This window comes from Epinephelus moara, chromosome 23, assembly GCF_006386435.1.
Source record: "Epinephelus moara isolate mb chromosome 23, YSFRI_EMoa_1.0, whole genome shotgun sequence".
Classification (NCBI taxonomy): domain Eukaryota; kingdom Metazoa; phylum Chordata; class Actinopteri; order Perciformes; family Serranidae; genus Epinephelus; species Epinephelus moara.
The window spans coordinates 17,529,717-17,547,213 of NC_065528.1; the positions used below are offsets into that span (position 1 = coordinate 17,529,717).

At 41.2% G+C, this 17,497-nt stretch overlaps 1 protein-coding gene across 1 annotated transcript in view; it reads right to left on the reverse strand.

The window, feature by feature from the left end:
- The window catches only part of LOC126385260 (synapsin-3-like), a 135,951-nt gene that overhangs the window by 104,017 nt on the left and 14,437 nt on the right, over positions 1-17,497 (reverse strand). Inside the window, exon 3 of the mRNA XM_050036871.1 lies at positions 7,163-7,254. Within this exon, the coding sequence (XP_049892828.1) occupies positions 7,163-7,254 (92 nt within the window). The remainder of the gene's footprint in view (positions 1-7,162; positions 7,255-17,497) is intronic.

A 17,497-nucleotide genomic window follows, 5' to 3' on the forward strand; every position in this document is an offset into this window, starting at 1 on the left:
CAGCTGAAGATGACATCAGTGGGAAGGACGTCCCCCAAAAAATACCCTTCTTCCAACTAGATATTAGCTAACATGAAAATGGCAGTTCAGTCTTGTTACCGGGCCACATGCAAACCAACTGGTGTATGTCACTGTGAATCTATAGTCCTTCCCCTTTTGAGGAAAATGAGCCATTATACTGCTAAAAGGGATTTCAGAAATATGTATTTTTGATATAGGCGTGAACTGTCCATTTAAGAATAAGCCAACCCAGGAAAAAAGGTTAAATATACCATATCACTTGTGTGAATCATGTTCTTGTTTATCTTTGTAGACTGTTGGCTCTGAAGTCTACATCTTTAGTCCTATTTGAAATATGTCTACTGATTACTGTGCATTAAGTGATTGCTCTTTAATCGCATCACAGGTCTAAAGGTAAAGATCCAGTCATTTAAACTAGCTTTGAATGTAATCACATAAACCTTTGGCCGCCTTACCATCAAAGTGTAAAGAAGTGTATCTGTAATTGTAACCCGTGTGTTACATAAACAAGAATTAATTTTGAACCTAGGCTGTCAGGATGTAGAAATGAGAGACGAGGTATGAAAAAAGGTTTCATGGTGTGTGCTGGAGATGTGTTTAAACACTAGATGTTAAAGTTAATGACAGGATTAAGAGGGGTCAATGATGCAAATGTGCCAAAATATACATATGCTACTTTCCACACAAAAATGTGTGTTAAGAGAGTCCGGCCTCACTCCGAAGTCATCGAAATCAGGTGCTTGGGCAGTGACTTGTGGCGTCAGAAACCAAGGGAAAAAAAGGCGTCCTTTAATGTCAGCATGATGCGCAGCCAGTTGCTGTTAAAGTTTAACGATGCCCAGCAGCATCAGGGGGTAAACACTGCGGGACAAGGACGAAAGTTAAGGCGGCAAAAGTCCGACTGGGGTGGGCGGGAGGGGTGGTGGATGGGTCCAGCAATGACAGACTTTCACCCAAGAGAGTGGTGTTTGTTTCCCGTAAGATTCTAAAGCTAAACCCTGTTATTTTTTTCCTAAACCTAACCACCTGCATTTGTTGTTGAAGTGAGAATGTGTTGGTTCAGAAAGTCAGAATGTGTGAACTCCTGTTCCCCTGGAGAGAGCTCAGTCTGAAACAGTAAACATGGGACTATGACCTTGACCTTTAGTTACCAAAATCTAATCACTTCATCCTTGAGTCCAAGTGGACGTTTGTGCCAAATTTGAAGAAATTCCCTCAAGGTGTTCTGAGAAATTAGGTTCACGAGAATGAGACGGACCAGGTCGTTTGACCACCAAAATGTGCCAAATTTAAAGAAATCCCCTCAAAGTGTTCGTGAGATATCCCATTCACAGGAATGGGACATATTGACATGTGGACGGAGGACAACTTGAAAACATAACGTGCTGTCGCCGGCATAGAGACATAAACAAATGGTGAGAATGATTGACATTAATACAACAGAACCCTACATATGCATGCCTTTATAAACCAGATAAAAAGAAAGCGAGTACATAAAGGATGACTGGCTTTGTGCACACACAGCATTTTAATAGTGACCCTGTTTGAAGTTGTATGCATCTGGGCTATTTTTACTTTTCATATTACTCCAATACTTTCCTCACACATATGCCTTGATCAGCTGAGGACCCAAAACAACTACAGTAAATAAAAAGATGCAATAAAAGCCTGACTGCTGATTCCTGGTTCCAGGGCATGAAATAAAACGTGGAGCTTACATGCAATTTTGCTGCCACTACTGTATGAGCAACTTGCAACGTGGCACGCACAGCCTACAGTACAGCAGAGTGACACGCCACAAGGTACAGTAGTTATGGCGTGTTGTTCCCTGCTGCACTGCTGTAGTCAGCCCTTTGGCTTCTCCGCTCTCTGCTGCCAAAACCTCCAGCGAGCTGCTCAGCTCCAAGTGGGAACACTGGTCTGGCTGAAAGACGGATCGCAGCAGCCAGAGTATGATAAGCCACAGAGCAATGTCTCTCTCCTCCACGATCCTGCCAGAACTCCCAGTGTGGTTAATAAAGCCGTTGATTAATTAGCGGTGATTATCTGGGACTGGATGCATTAATGGCTGGTGATTGAGGAGTTTATTGAGCTTGATTTATTGTTGCACTCACTGGAAGTAGTTTTGAACATCAGCTAGATGTCTAAAACGTGGATGTAAAGCAAATATAAGGTGGACATTTCTGTCATTAACAGTTAACTTTCAGGACAACACACTTCAGGATTCACTAAAAAATATTTACTGCTCTTAGCGGGCCTAATTAACACTAACTGCTGATGTTACTGCACCTGTGAGGACACTGATACCTACACTAGCACAGAATTTCAATGAAACAAGCTTAATTCAAGCTGACCAGGAGCTTGCTTTCTTAAAGGGACAGCTCACCCCAAAATCAAACATACATGTTTTTTGCCTCTTACCTGTAGTGCTGTTTATCATGCTACATCTTTTTGGTGCGAGCTGTCAAGTGTTGGAGATCTCAGCTGTAGAGATGTCTGCCTTGGGGTGGTAAAAGCCAGAAATCATGTCCTGGTTACTCAAGATAATCCACAGACCTTGTTGTGAGCAGTTTCATGTAGGTGCTGTTTTCATTCTATCAAACTACACCCACCAACCATCTTACCGTGCAGGAGGAAGGGTGCATCTACTCATGGACAAGAGGCTCGTGCTTGTGACAGCGCTAAATGTAAACATTAATGGCGTCCTCCTCGGCTGAGCTGTAACGTTAGCTAGCTAAGTGGTGCTAGGTGAGCTAGCAGTAGATGCACGCTTCGTTCTGCACAATGATTTGGTTGGCAGGTGTAGGTGTTTGCCTTTATTAGATAGGACAGTGTAATCCATATGAAATATAGGGCTACTAAACCCATTATGTTGTTTAGAGATGTAATTGCATGTCGCCTCCAGTAGGGAGCGCAAGCCACTGGGTAACTGAAGTGATAGAGTGTTACGTATGACACCTACCTGCACATGAGATCACTTCCTGAATAACATCCTGAAAACGTCTTGTATACATGCTACAGGCAGACAGAGCAAGTTCTCATATAAATGCCACAAAATAATTTAAAACTTTGATTATTCAGTCATACTAGTGCTGACAAGTTGCTCTTCTATCAGATTGTGAGCTGTGACCATGAAGGAGTTAACTTCTGTCGAGTTATTAATATCTTGAAAACTCCAGTTGGTTTTTTGTGAACTACCAGATTTACAGACAAACCTAGTGATGGCGAGCCCAGCCCAGGACAGTGTGGCCTACCATAGGACCTGCTCACAGAGGACATTGGATTCGCTTGACTCATTCACTCTGAATCCGGATAAGAACACAGACACTATTAACTCTACACAGGTAACACACTTCAGGACAGCAAGAACTAAACATTTGAAACTCTTTAAGTTCTTACATTGAAGGAGCATCAACTCGATGGGACTCATCCTTTCATTTTTGTTAATTATTTTGAAAGATCTCTATTTTGTTTTATACAGACCACATTGCTATGAATGTTTCTGTTGCTGAGAGTTGTCAACTGTTGAATGCAATACCAACTGCAATTTCGTGAGTCATTTAAGATAAATTACTCCTATCGGACCTAGGTAGATGTTAGCATCTCCACTACTCCACCCAGTTAGGACTAGAGGCGCTACAATGGGATGAGCGTGAAGGGGGAAGAGGGGACGACATGCAGCAAAACCAACGGCTGCTGTGGCAAGAACGCAGCCTTTGTACATGGGGCGCCCTCTCTACCAGGTGAGCTACTGGGCACCCCTGGCAGGTGTAGTTTGGTAGACAAAAAATAGTTCCTACGTGAAACTGCTCCCAACAAGCTCCGTGTATTACCTTAAGTAACTGGATCATGATTTCTAGAAAGAGACATGGCTGTTGAGTTCTTTGAATGTATTTTTTTGGTGCTTTTGACACCACAAGCTGAGTGCCATCTAGTTCCATTATATTCAAGAGAAGGCAGACATCTCTATGGCCGATACCTCCAACATTCGGCAACTCACACCAAAACAGTCTAGAGTGATAATTGGCACTACAGGTAAGAGGAACAATATGTTTTGTTGATTTTGGCATGAACTGTCCCCTTTGAGCTACCATGTAAGATCCCTTGTCTCCGTTCCCTTCCGTCCACATTTTTGTAACGCACAAGTGAGAAGAAATCTCACTGCACAAACAACCACTGAAACCACAGAACTGTGAGAAAGTGTGCTGCTGCATGGAGCCAGCAGAGGAGATGTGATCAGAGAGCATGCCTGTGGACAGAGGGCAGAGGTCAGAGCACTGAGAACAGCCAGAGGACACGTGGAGAAGCAGGAACCGGCTTTAAATATACAGTACTGTGTGAACGTGTGGGTGTGCATGTGAGCAGCGCTCCCGTGATCACACACATGGAAAAATGCAATCAGACAGAGCGCATTTAGTTTGTGCTCGGGTCTTGTTTCTATTACAGCATTCTTGTGGCTGAGAATGAAAAACACTGCTGTCAGAGAAATAATTAGCTTTCACTGGCTTTAATCTATAACAAGGACAGATTTTAATCCCTTCACACTAGGGGGTATTTATCCAGAGAAACTTTCAGTGTCTCATTCAATGAGCTTCTCAAATCGCCAGTCTAACCACAAAGCTTTATTAGTCACCAACCAATCAGACTGCTAGCTAGAAACAACCATTTTACGATTTGTAGGCAAGTTCAGAGTCACAAGCAACAAGCTAAACCGCAACAGTTTGGCAGTGAATGTCAGTGTTTGTGAACAAGGCAGCAGCCAGTACATCTGCAGCCAATTCGACTTCTTTATCATTACAGCAATATCACCACAAAAATACTCGACCCAAACAATAACCTCTGTGTCCGCTCCGACAACAGGTTGCATTGTAACATCAGCCGTATTACAGCTCCTGCTCTGTGATTACTCGCGCTTGATTTCACACTGCGCTGCACGGTGAGGCCGTTTCCGGGACAAATGCCACTTTCAACACCGATAAAGAAGTTATTTTGCAAAAGCTATGTGGAGTCGAGGCCAAAACACAGATTAGCTGATTATTGCCCAAGAAGGTTGGAATGAGGGCTGGTGGGCTGACACTGGATGGCATGCACTCTGTTAGCTGATGTAATGGACCAATCAGAGTGCAGAAGCATGGAGAGTAAGAAGCAGGGGACTGCTGGGAGTTTGCAGATATATAGTGTGTATAATCGTTCTTATAGCAGTGACCTCTGATGCCATGCTGGGTGAGGAAGACAAAGGCATAACATAACAACAAGACTATTATTCTCCAAGCTAATTGACTAGTAACTAATGACTTCCATAAAATGATGCACATAATTAACCCTTTAATGCACTAGTACAGCTGGGCAGGTAGCGTACAGACAGGTTTTAGAGCATTTTTGCTGAAAACAGCTGATGAGAGCTTTTAGAGAGAACCAAAAAAGTAAATTTGCAGGCTGGAAGACCAGAAAAAGGAGATAAAAGACCCTAAAATAGAGCTGAGAGAGAACTGTAGCCAGTTAATTACTCCGACTTTTTCACTATGAGCAGCCCCTTTAATATTACATGCAGTCATGAAACCCATTGTTAAAACAAAAACTTTGGTCATAGCCTTTTTAAAGCCGTGTTGTACGTTTGTTTTGTTAACAGAAATCATTTTCACCTAACCTACACTCATAATGTAGGTTAAGCATGAAGTCATCTTTTCCATCCGGATCAGCTGATCATCAGTGATCTCCTTGAGTGCCAACTTCACAAAACAGAGCAGTCTATTCAAATACCCAGCTTCACGTGTCTCACTGCTGCTGCTACAAGAGCTGCTTACAAGAAGTAAGTTCTATTTTCCTATTTTTTTTATATCAGATGCATCCAAACAACCCAAATGCCTAAAAATAAAAAAAATGACTTGTGTTTTCCGTTTGAGTGAGACAACTTATTCTTTGTTGTGGTTATTGGCATCAAGTCAGCCCAGAATAAATTACTGGCACTGTACGTGTCTGCAAACCATGAATGCATTACATCGGTACATTTCATACATGTCATATCAATGTTTCTAAAGTGATGTAGTATATAAGTTGACTTTATCATCAGATGGTTAAGAGGCAAGACGCCTGCCAAGCTGCAGAACACTGTCCAAGATACTGCAAAACCAGTTGTTTGTTATTAAGTCATTGCTGTGTTTCCAGCAGCTTTTTAGGCAACAAACATAGGTGTTTTTTAGCTACCCTTTGCTGTGTTTCCTCCGGGGATAGTGCCCCAAAAAGCATTTGTTTTTACCAGGACATTGCTGCATTTACAGCCATGATTGTGCAACTACAAGCTGGAATTTTAAGCCAAAGCATGACCTTTGCCTTAACCATAACCAAGTGATTTTTTTGCCTCAACCTGACCACATGTTAATCAATCAATCACTCACTCAATTTTATTTATAAAGCCCAATATCACAAATCACAGCTTGCAGTTTTAACCACAGTGTTGTTGAAATGTAAAGAACTATTTCACCGTATCCGTTACATAATTATGTATAAATGTTACAAATCTGAGGTTTGCAGAAACCTACAATGTCAACATTTTTCCGGACAATTGGGTTGGTAAAGTACAAGCCATTGGCACCACTGTCAGCCGCACAACAGCAGTAATGAAAGGTTTTTGATTCAAAAACAATCTGATTTCTACACGGTGATGAGACGTATATGTGCACAGACTAGTTTAAGTTGCTTCCTAGTTACCACAAGAGCTAGAATTGCTACCAGTGACCCAATGGGAATTACTGATACTGTCATAGTGCTGATCAGATTGCTAAACCAAAACTCCTGGTAAAATGCATTTTAAACTATGGAGTAGAGCTAAAACAATGCTCAAAAGCACATAAACTCTGCGATGAGGTGACAAGTTTAACTTGTTTAAAAACATGGTCACACAACTCTTCCCACCTGGGTTGAAACAGGGTAAGATGTTTTTCTTTTTTGTTTTCCCATGGCGTAATCACATTACAGCCTTGATTTCTCTGAGTGCAAGCAATGTTATATATACACAGTCATGCACAATGCCACTGAGAGAAAAGAACAGGAGCCTTTGTGCAGGCTCACTGAGGCAGATTACAGATTGCATGGGCAAATGCGTCAAAGGACTCGAGCTCTCTTTAGTCCTCGAGCATCTTACCTGACCACTCTGGTGCCACCTTTGTTGACCTGCATGTCCACCATACATCCCGAGGTGACGTAGGAGGCCAGGTTGATCTCTGAGAACTCCGCCTGAGGGACACAAAGAAAAAAGATTATATGGCACATCCCACAACAACATACTGTATAAGGTCAAGTTCGTCTACAGTAATTGACTCTGACTCAGTACTCTGATGCACAAAAGGTCTTCCTGACAGGGATGTATTCATTTTAAAAAGTGAAAGTGAAAGTGTTCTCTTGCATCCTCTGTAACTTGACATCTCATATAGAGAAGAAGAAAAGTACCTCTGACCGCCAAGATGGTACAGACAAGAGATTCTTTCAGGTTGACTTCATTTTACATTTCTGCATTTGCACAGCAGAGAGAAAAAGACAAGAGTCAGAGAGCTGATGAGAGGAGGCAAATTGAGTTATCCCCGGTCTGTGGCCTCCCGGACAGTGAGAGCCTTGTGAAAGGCCGTAGCCCGGCTACCTAATGACTCAGTCAAACTCCCAGAAATACAAGAAAGGAGGGGCAACAGTCGACTTCTGGGAATGGACTTTCTAGATGGACAAGGACCAGATAGTAGCAATTTAATTGTCCTGCAAATGATCGTCACTAAAGTCCGAAAAAAACTACTGATGTTGATGCTCCTGACCAAATCAAGCATTCCTGAAATGAACATTTTTTCTGTCACAATAATGATGGTGGTTTGACTAAAGGTTTCTTACTCAATGGTGAATTTTTTTTTAAAAAAAACACCAAATGTACAACACTCAGTACAGAATAGACGCTCAGTGCCTCATCACACTACTGGCATTTGTAGCATAGAGTAAACATGCAGCACTCCCATGGCAAAGAGTTAAAAAAATATGCTTTTCTTTTTGACAAGTTGAGGTGGAGCTGTCACTGCAGCTGCCATCTTCCACACATTGTTCTTCCGTGCATGTAGGCGTTCATCTTCCTCTTATGAAGACGTGATTGTATTGTTAACTGCTCTGACGGGCACTGCTACACACAATTTACATCCTTTAACTATTCATTATATATTTGGCAATGGCACAGACAGAAAATTACCTTAAACACCTTAAAAGTAACCTGCAAATTCTAATAGTTGATAAAATATCCATGGTTGATCACAAACTAATGGCATATATTAATTGCAGATTACAACAGACCAAACACAGTGGTGATTTTTCCCTATTGGATAAAGTAAATGTCGTTTCTGTTGGAAATTTATTCCAGTTGCCTCCAGTAAAGGGGAGCGATTGTATGTTGACGATGTAGGTGTTAACCTGTGGTGTAACTAATTTAAAGATGATGAGTTACAGACTATTGTTAGGCAGAAAGATGATGTGTTTGCAGAGTTATTACACAGATTAAGGATGCATTCAGAAGGACTACCAATATAAGATAGTGACGAAGATTTGTTAAAGAGGTGTGAAACTGGTAAAACAGATTATCTCTGAGCATTTTCCCCACGAATGCTTGGCCATCAGCTCTATGCAGAGCCTACGCATGTGGCCCATGCCGTGTGAGCATTTGTACTTGGACAGTTGTGTGTCTGTGTCACTCTGTTGTTACATGCTGTTAAGTGCTGTAATGTTTAGTTAATTCGAAACACACCCACAACACACATTAAACACACATTAAACATGGCTAACAGACACAACACACACAAACACAAGTACATAAATCAGCTTCACTATAACTCGCAGCATTCACAGACAAACACTTGTCTTTATCTGGAAACATTTTCACCACAAATACGACATGCTAATGTTATTAGCACAAGCCTATGGCATTTTACATTCTATAAATTAGCCTAGCAGCTAGCATACTTCTCCTCTACTCATATGAAGCTAGGAACAACAGCAACATTTAGGTAGGTAGGTAACGTTACAAAATTTGGTTCCATAAGGTTCACCGACAATACAACTTATACTAAACACGGATTCCAAACCAATACAACATGCGTTACAACGTTATTAGCATAAGCCTATGGCATTTTACATTGTGTAAATTAGCCTGGCTACTTGCGAAGATTTCCTCTGCTCATATGAAGCCAGGAAAAATTACACACAAGACTTTAAGTGCTATTTCCTGGAGGATTTATTGTCTTCACAATTTATTGTTTCTTATTTGTGAAATAGTAAATAAAAGCTTTGTTTCCACTGAGGGAAATGGTGTCAGCTTATAAAAATAAACAGGGGGTTTCAACACCACAACGTGTAGTTACATTTCTAGGGAGGTGCACATCAGGCTACAATGTAAGGTAAGTCTACGTCGATGCAGAACCTACGCCGCAGGTACGGCATCCATTTGACGCAGACGTATAAATCCTGCTTTCGTCGTTGTATTCTGGATCAATTATTGAAAACGTCCAGAATATGTAGAAATAGATGCCCAGGTTTTTGGACATAAAAAGAGGGGAACAGGGGAAGTTGAGCTAATGCACTGACAACATACTAAAGTGTAAAATACAAGTTAAGCTGACAGCAGACTAGAACACTTGCTGGTGTATATACTGCCCCATCAGGTCTGGAGGAATTGCCTCCCTGGTAACAACAGTACTGTAGAAAAACAAGTATCATCACATTTTCAGAATTTTGGTAACGACTTGGTATCAAGGTATTGGTCCTTGTGACATCCCTATAATTTATCACACAGTCATAACTATTGGCTACATGTCTACAATTTTGGCTACTAATATGTAATTATAGTTTTCTAAATGCTTAAGAAGCTGTTTCTGGCTATGGTTGTGGCTGTTGGGTCACATCCTACATTTCCTGGCAGGGTCCATCTCAATGCTGCATCATACTAAACTCCAGGTACAGAAAGCCCTGGAAGGAAGATAACAGCAGCCAGTTGACCTCAGACATGAAACACTGCCATTTCTTAGTCTTCACATCACCTTTAGGTATGAGGAGTGACATTAATGTAGTGGATTTAATGGGCCATAAACAAGCCGCCTGCTGACTCTCTGTGGAAAAACAAAAATTCAATTTGATGTGACACGACTGACTACCAAAGACAACACTACAAAAAGAACATGGCTGCATTTCATTTGTCTGTGGATACTCTGACCCTGAGTCAGCAGTGGACCAGATTCAGTCACTGACTCTCTGTGAACACTGTGTGACAATGAAATGCTCCCCAAAGGAAAAAACATAATCAAATGAAAATGCCATCTATGAATGTGCCAAACTGAGACCAGGAATTCAGCTTTGAAAACACAAACCCAATGCGTGGACAGCCTGACCCAAAATTTGAGTAACTGCATCAATGTGTTTAATAATAAGACCTTAATACCATTTTCGAAATCAGCTTCTACAGCACATTTTAATTTCTAGCTTGACTTCAGCTTTTCACGCAACAGATGTGATTATATAAAGGAGATACGTTTATTTTATTTTGGGTGAAGAGAATCATTTCCCACGGACAAGGAGCAAATTCCCTTCTCAAAAGGATATATTGCATTTTGGAGTGGAGCCCTGCACACATGTACAGCACATGGCTAATGGCATATGGCAGTCAGCTAATCAAAGAAATAGGTTTGGGTCTGGAGGGCTGATGGATTCAATCCTGGACTGGCTAGGTACATAATAAATAAATAAAAGCCTAATTACACAGCATGAAACCCTTTGTAGATAGTTTGCATTTGTAACATTTGAATGAAATTTCGGTGTAGACTCAAGAACTTTAAAAATGCTCAGTATCAATTTGATGTGGTGGATCAACCTGGGGCAACAGGTTTATGGATATTTTGTGATTTGCACAACAATCTTATAGATAGCACAATTTAACTTTTTTAGTTTAACTGTCACATGCCATATTTGAGTTTCTATATTGTCAGAGATGGACTGTTAATTCAGAGAGCTGTTGGAATATATTTCTTGGTTATTCAGAACACCGCATTTTTAGAGTGCAACTCTGAGCACAGACAGAGCAGCAGAACCCCAGGCGCTGTGAAAACATAACTTAACCGATCACTGATCCATATAGAAACAGAACGCATCTCAAAGAACAACAGCATTCCCATTTTAGTGTTGTCCTTCGTTTTTCCAATCTACTTCAGATGAAACCAGCTGCATTCCTATGGAAACCACGTACCCCACTGTCCATCGCTGGGTCTAACCTGTGTAATGGCAGCAACAGAAAGTTTGCTTTCACTCGCCTCTGCAGCAGCTGCTCCTCTAATCTCATCCAATTAATCTGATCTGATCAGGTCTGATTGATCCAACCACAAACTGATCAACTGATCCACCTCGCAACTCAAACTGCTACTGGCTGCAGTGTAGGTCATAAACCCAGCCGCCCTGTGGATGGGACATGGGCCAAGCAAAAAAGATCAAAGTAAGTGCTTTCTGTTATTTTAGGTAGATTTTTATCATGCTGATATATGCTCACATGTTCATTTTTTTTAATAAGTTTTCTCTAAATTAGTTATTGGATGCTCTTAAAAGGGGTTTTTATATCATGACCACAGGCCAAATCTGGCCCCCGAAAGGGTGCTGGGTGGCCCCCCAACAAGTTTCTATTTCACAATGAAAATAAATTGATTCACACTGACATTTTTGTGAACTTTTAATATAAATACAGTGACAGAACGCATAAAAAGCATAAAAATATAGCATGTTTATCAAAAAAAGTGCCAGGACAGGTTTCCTTGGACCCTCCAACAGAGTCCAGTCTATGCCCCAAATGTCCTGAATTCCTAGAAACGCCCCTGTGCACACCTGACCTGTGCAGTGCTGCTGCATCTGGCCCCTGGCCTCCTGCCATTTCGAAAAAGTGTCTCCTTGGCAAAGCAAGTAGCAAGTTGAGTATCCCTGATTGTGTGTTCACAAACAATAGTGCTGCTCATAATCATTCGGATGGCTGTATGGGCGGGTATTCAATTCTGGGGCTCTAGAACCACAGACGAAGGACGACAGCGCCTGTATCCGGGATATTTTGGTTTCATTTTTGTAAAGTGGGAAGAAGTGGAGATGCTTTGTCCATCTTTATAAATGGTCATTGTTCGAGACCAACAAAAGTAGGTGTTTTAAAACAAGAGGTCGGGACATGTCCAGCTGTGTTTATTGCCATCAAACGGGGTAGTTTGAGCCAAAACATGTTTTTCTAACCCTCTAACCAAGTGTTTTTTAGTGCCTAAACATAACCACAAATGAACCTTGGTATTGTCAAAACGTAAAGAAATACAAAGATCCAACATATCTGCTACATTTGAAACGGGGTGGCTGTGGTAGAGCGGCCGTATACTAATCAGAAGGTTGGTGGTTTGATCCCTGGCCCCTGTCGTCCACAGGAAGTGGACTGACTTGAGCAATATATTAAACCCCAAATGTGCATGTGAATGTTCATCTGACGAGCAGGTGGCACCTGGTAATGCAATGTGTGTATAATGTGTGTGTGAATGGGTGAATTGTGCTTGTAGTGGTTACTGAGACTAGAAAAGCACAACATAAATACAGTTCATTTGCCACATGAAATGTACAAATGTAACATATCAGTGGTTTGCAGAACATCACCAGACAGACAGTATAACACGTCTCATTTAGATCAGCCTTCAACAACGCCAACATGAACGGGGATGGAAGCAAATCCTCCAGCTGACCTTCCACTCAACCCAGCTCCTGCTAATTTGCATAGCAAGTTAAGTCAATTGTTATCTACACATTCTCACACTGTGATCATCATTGAGACTTTAAGCCTGCTTTACATGGGCTTTCATCTACATAAAAAGGAAATATTATCAGCAATATTCTCTCAGAGATAATTTTCCTTTCATCCAGCGCTGTGGCCCGTATAAACTCTGTATGGGGGAGTGAGTTGCTTTTGAAAAGAATGTGCCAACGTAACGAAATGGGGGTTTTTTTGCCAAGAGAGAGGGAGAGAGAAAAAAACACCCACCTCTTTTATTTATTGTGTTGCACTCTCAGAGGAGGAGCAGGGGGCGAGTAAATGCCGTAATCTTATTTAGGGGACAACGAGGCGCCACTCACACTCAATGTGCCTCAAGGACGTGCACTTGGCTCCCTTCCTTTTCTAGGCTCTTCTCTACTGATAGCCGCCTCTGAAAGAAACATCTGTGTGCTCAGCAGCACATGCCACTGCTAAAAAAGACTGCACACTCACATGCACATGCACACCTCCTAAACAAATCCCATCCCAAACACAGGGGCCTACGTTTGACTTTTGCTGCAACCTGATAAAGCCAGAGAGTGGGCAACATTCTGGCGAGGGCAGTGCATTCCACGTCATCTCTGATTGGCTGGTTCTGGGCAAGAGGAGTGTTAACAACCACTGTCATTGGGCAGTAATGGATGAAGTGGCTGGTGCGGGGCACAGGCCCAGAAGCCAGGACAGGAGGCTTTTCACAGCGCCATGGTTACCATCACGGTAACACATTCAGACACTTGTCTTGGAGCAGCTCTTGCCCTGGGAAAGGAAAACAGGAAGTGATACATGGGGCAACTGTCCCCAGAGCTGATTCTTCTCATCTGTTAACCTGCATTCAGGCTGAATTAAGAATAGTGTTCAGCTAATCTGTTAGGAGGAACAGAATTACAGAGGACAGTATGGTTACGATTAGGTTCAACTATGTCTCAAGCTGAATTTTCCTCAGGCTTGTTTTTCTGTTGTTTGAGTTTCTGCCAGCTAAAGTCGCTCCCACTGCTCACTGATAGCTAACTCGTTTATTTACAGTAATCCAAGCAAACTATAAATGTAAAACACATTTCTTTCTTTCTCTCTGGCACAGGAGGACAGCTAATGGAAAAGCTTCTAGGCTGGATCACTGTTGTGTTTTTATTTTATATTTTATCCATATGAAAATGGAACTTTAATCAAGACAATGCTCTCCTTGAATTAAAAATATCTCATACCTGACAAAAGTGCTCTAGTGTGAGGCACCGGTTTAGCTTCACCGCAACAATTTACAAGCGAGTCTCATTTGTTCCTGCAGTGCTATGTGCACTCTGTCCTGACTGCCAAGCCATGTGAACCTGCGGACAGTACAGTAAACACCACTTGACGGCAGCTCATCTGGAATCTTTGTGAGTATTTTTAGATTTGAACTAACCCGTGTCACTGAGGTTCAGGTGGTTAAGGTGCCTTTTGTTTGGCCACAAGTCAAACTGTAGACAGGATCTCATGTCCTTTGGCAGAAAAACAACTTGGATGGGCCGGTCAAACTGCACGTCAGCTACAATCTGAAACGTCTTTTGGAAAGCATAACTAGAAAAACAAAATGCTTTGAAGAAAGCTGAAAATTGCAGGTGCAAAAACTGTCAACAGGTTAAAACAGAGGTTTAAATACTTACTACTCAAAGGTCCGTATCTGATTTTCATTCAAGGTCAGATGTCCTGAACAATTGGTGATAACGAAATAACATTTAATCAACTTACTTATATCTTTTAAGCCACATAAATTCAAGTTCGACTGCTGTGTTGTTGCTGCCATGCCACAACACATTCTGCAGCAGGTATTCACGATGAAAACAATGTCAGTGATAGGAAAATAAGGCACTTAAATACCACATTCATCTGGAAACAGGATTATTGTGAATGAGCTACACTGTATGTTCAACGTTACTAACAGTTAACTGATCAACAGAAAGTTTATTTCAAAAAAGAAAACGTTACACTTCATAATTTATCCGGTTGTGGACCTTGCACCGTACTTCAAAGACGCCTGGTTTAACATATGAATTGACTGAATGTGAAATATAAAGAGTTGAAGCGTCAGTTTAAGTAGAAGCACTTAAATAGGATAAGATGTCAGTTGAAGTGTAAGCACTGAAAGGAGCTAAGGTTTCAGATGAAGTCTTAAAGCTGAAAGTAGCTGTAATTAGTAGTGTACTGACTGAAAGACTTTTCACTTTTATTTTTAAAGAGATGTTTCACTGCTGCCTGGAAAGATGGTCTTTTCATAAACCTGGGCTGTCTATGCAGTAGAGAGATGCAAATGCTTTTGAAATTGGTGCTAAGTGGGCAGAAGGGTTGAAGGGAGAAAAAGGGTTGTGGCATTTGCTTTTGTCCAAGAGGTAGAAAACCTACAACGACCAAAATGCACAGCACCACACCGGTCTGATAAATGCTTCCACTAGTGGGTGACATTTTGCAAATTACTTCGTTTGACACAGTGGTTGTCGGCTGGTAACATGCAATCTTGAATTACAAGTAAACAGTGGGCAAAAAGAAGTTTCTGGGAACATTTGAGGTGAGAAATAGGCAACGCAGTAATAGAATCTTATTCCATATTTGTTCAACATTGCTTACTTTAACCATTTGATCTCAATTTTTTTTCAGCCTTTATTTTAACAGTACAGGAAACAGTATGGCACCCAATTCCTGTTAACAAGTTGTCATACTATTGTGTTTGTGGTGGCGGGCGTACGAAAATACAAAAGTGCAATCTGTAGTCCGAGTAACAGCCCTGGAGCCAGCAAAGGCTGAGAGATGAGCAGCAAGATCTGGGCCCTGGTAAGATGGAGGGAAGTTTATAGGGTTGCCCCCTAGTAGTCGACCAAGTGTTAGTCAGCCAGAAAGGTCATTAATCTGCAAGATTTCATTGGCCAGTTGGTCGCAAAACAAACTAAATAAATCAAAACCTATATGACTGGACCATGTGGGAGTTTAATTTGAAAGGACAGACACAGGAAGTGGCCATGCTCAGCAGTCAGACACGAGTCAGGTTAATTTCCAGGGCTGGTACCTGCAGTTATTCCACAGGCTAGTTAACATGCCGGGCAGGAAATCCAAAGTGTGGGATCATTTTGAGAAGGTGAAGGACAAACCCAAGGTGATATGTAAACTCATCTTCATTGGTCGACTACAAACATGACGTATCATCTGAAACATGGAAGTAGCTACATGCCCATTAGCCCACAGCGTCATTAACAGGCGGCTCGCTCAGTGTGTGACGTGCACTTGTAGATAAAATATAGGCCTATATTAATGAAGGTTCATTAGAACGGTTTTGTATTTCTCTGTAATGTAGCACAGCAAACAAATGTTATACCATGGACATTGTGAGCAGATATACAGTAAATTAATTGTAGAAAACACTAAAAACAAGCAATAAAGATTAAACATTGAAAATGATGCATACTTCATTGTGATTTATGGTGTGTATGAAAAGAGCACTTGAACACAATGTATTATGTTATTATTAGGATTTCTAATTATAGAAGCAGGTAATATGAGGAGCCAATGAATGCAGAATAAGGAAAAAGATGTTCACATTACTGTTTAAATGCATATCAAAGCCATAATTAACCTCACTGAGCTTTAACTGTTCCTCTCCACAAATGCCTATTATATTCCCTTTAATACCGACCTTGTTCCACTGATATTTGTTCTTTTTTTATTTTTGGTCCCGAGTGGAAGACCAAAGTGGGAAAGCTGTTGATAAAATCGTTGTAGCCCAGATGGAGCCTCTTTTTGTGTGGTTTCCTCTCATCTGAAAATAGATGTTTTTCAGAGTGCTTCTTTTATTGCCTCACCTCTTTAGTTTCAGTGGAGGAAACCTTGACCAACCTGGCAGACCTGGATGAACTACAACTTTAAATAGAAAATCTTGCAAAGAAGTAGTTGTTACATTAGTCTTGTATTATGTGCTTAAGGTCTTTACACACCAGGGATGTTATAAATAAACGGCACAAAAATGTGAAATACTTGCCAGAAAATACTCTGTGTCAAAACTATTTGCACTGTCAGCGATGAAAATATGCAACAGTTGCAACACTTGAATAAAGGTGTGTTCAGGCAGATATGTGGAAAATGATGTGTTTATTGAACATTTAAGGATGTAAACATGTTCCAGTAGACACCCAAAACAAAAGTATAGACCTAAAAAATTAGCGTAATATGGGGAGTTTGCCAGAATGAAAATATCTTTGTAAACATTGTATAGTTCTCACTGTCTTTTAGTTCAGTCGTTTCTTTACTTTATAGAGTGTGCCAGGGCTGACGTCAAAACCCGGAAGTTTAGCATCGCGCTGGTTCCGGGAAGAGAAAGTGAATGTGATTTTTGCAGTGCATTTTGGATTATGAAGTTTATGATACTTACAGGTTTTGTTCAGCGAGATAATCTTCACATATGAACACATTTCATACCGCATTTGAAGCTTAAATGCGATCGCCAGAAGTAAAAAGGTAACGTTAGGCTTTAACGGACTACATGACTACTCGACGGTCGCATGACTCTTGACGTCACCGCCACTAAGCTTTCAACTGATTTCGGACGCTTTATTTTAAAAACATTGTATAATGGGGAAATCGGACTGTTTAAGCTAAATAAGAAGCTGTAATGGCGGACTGCCAGCA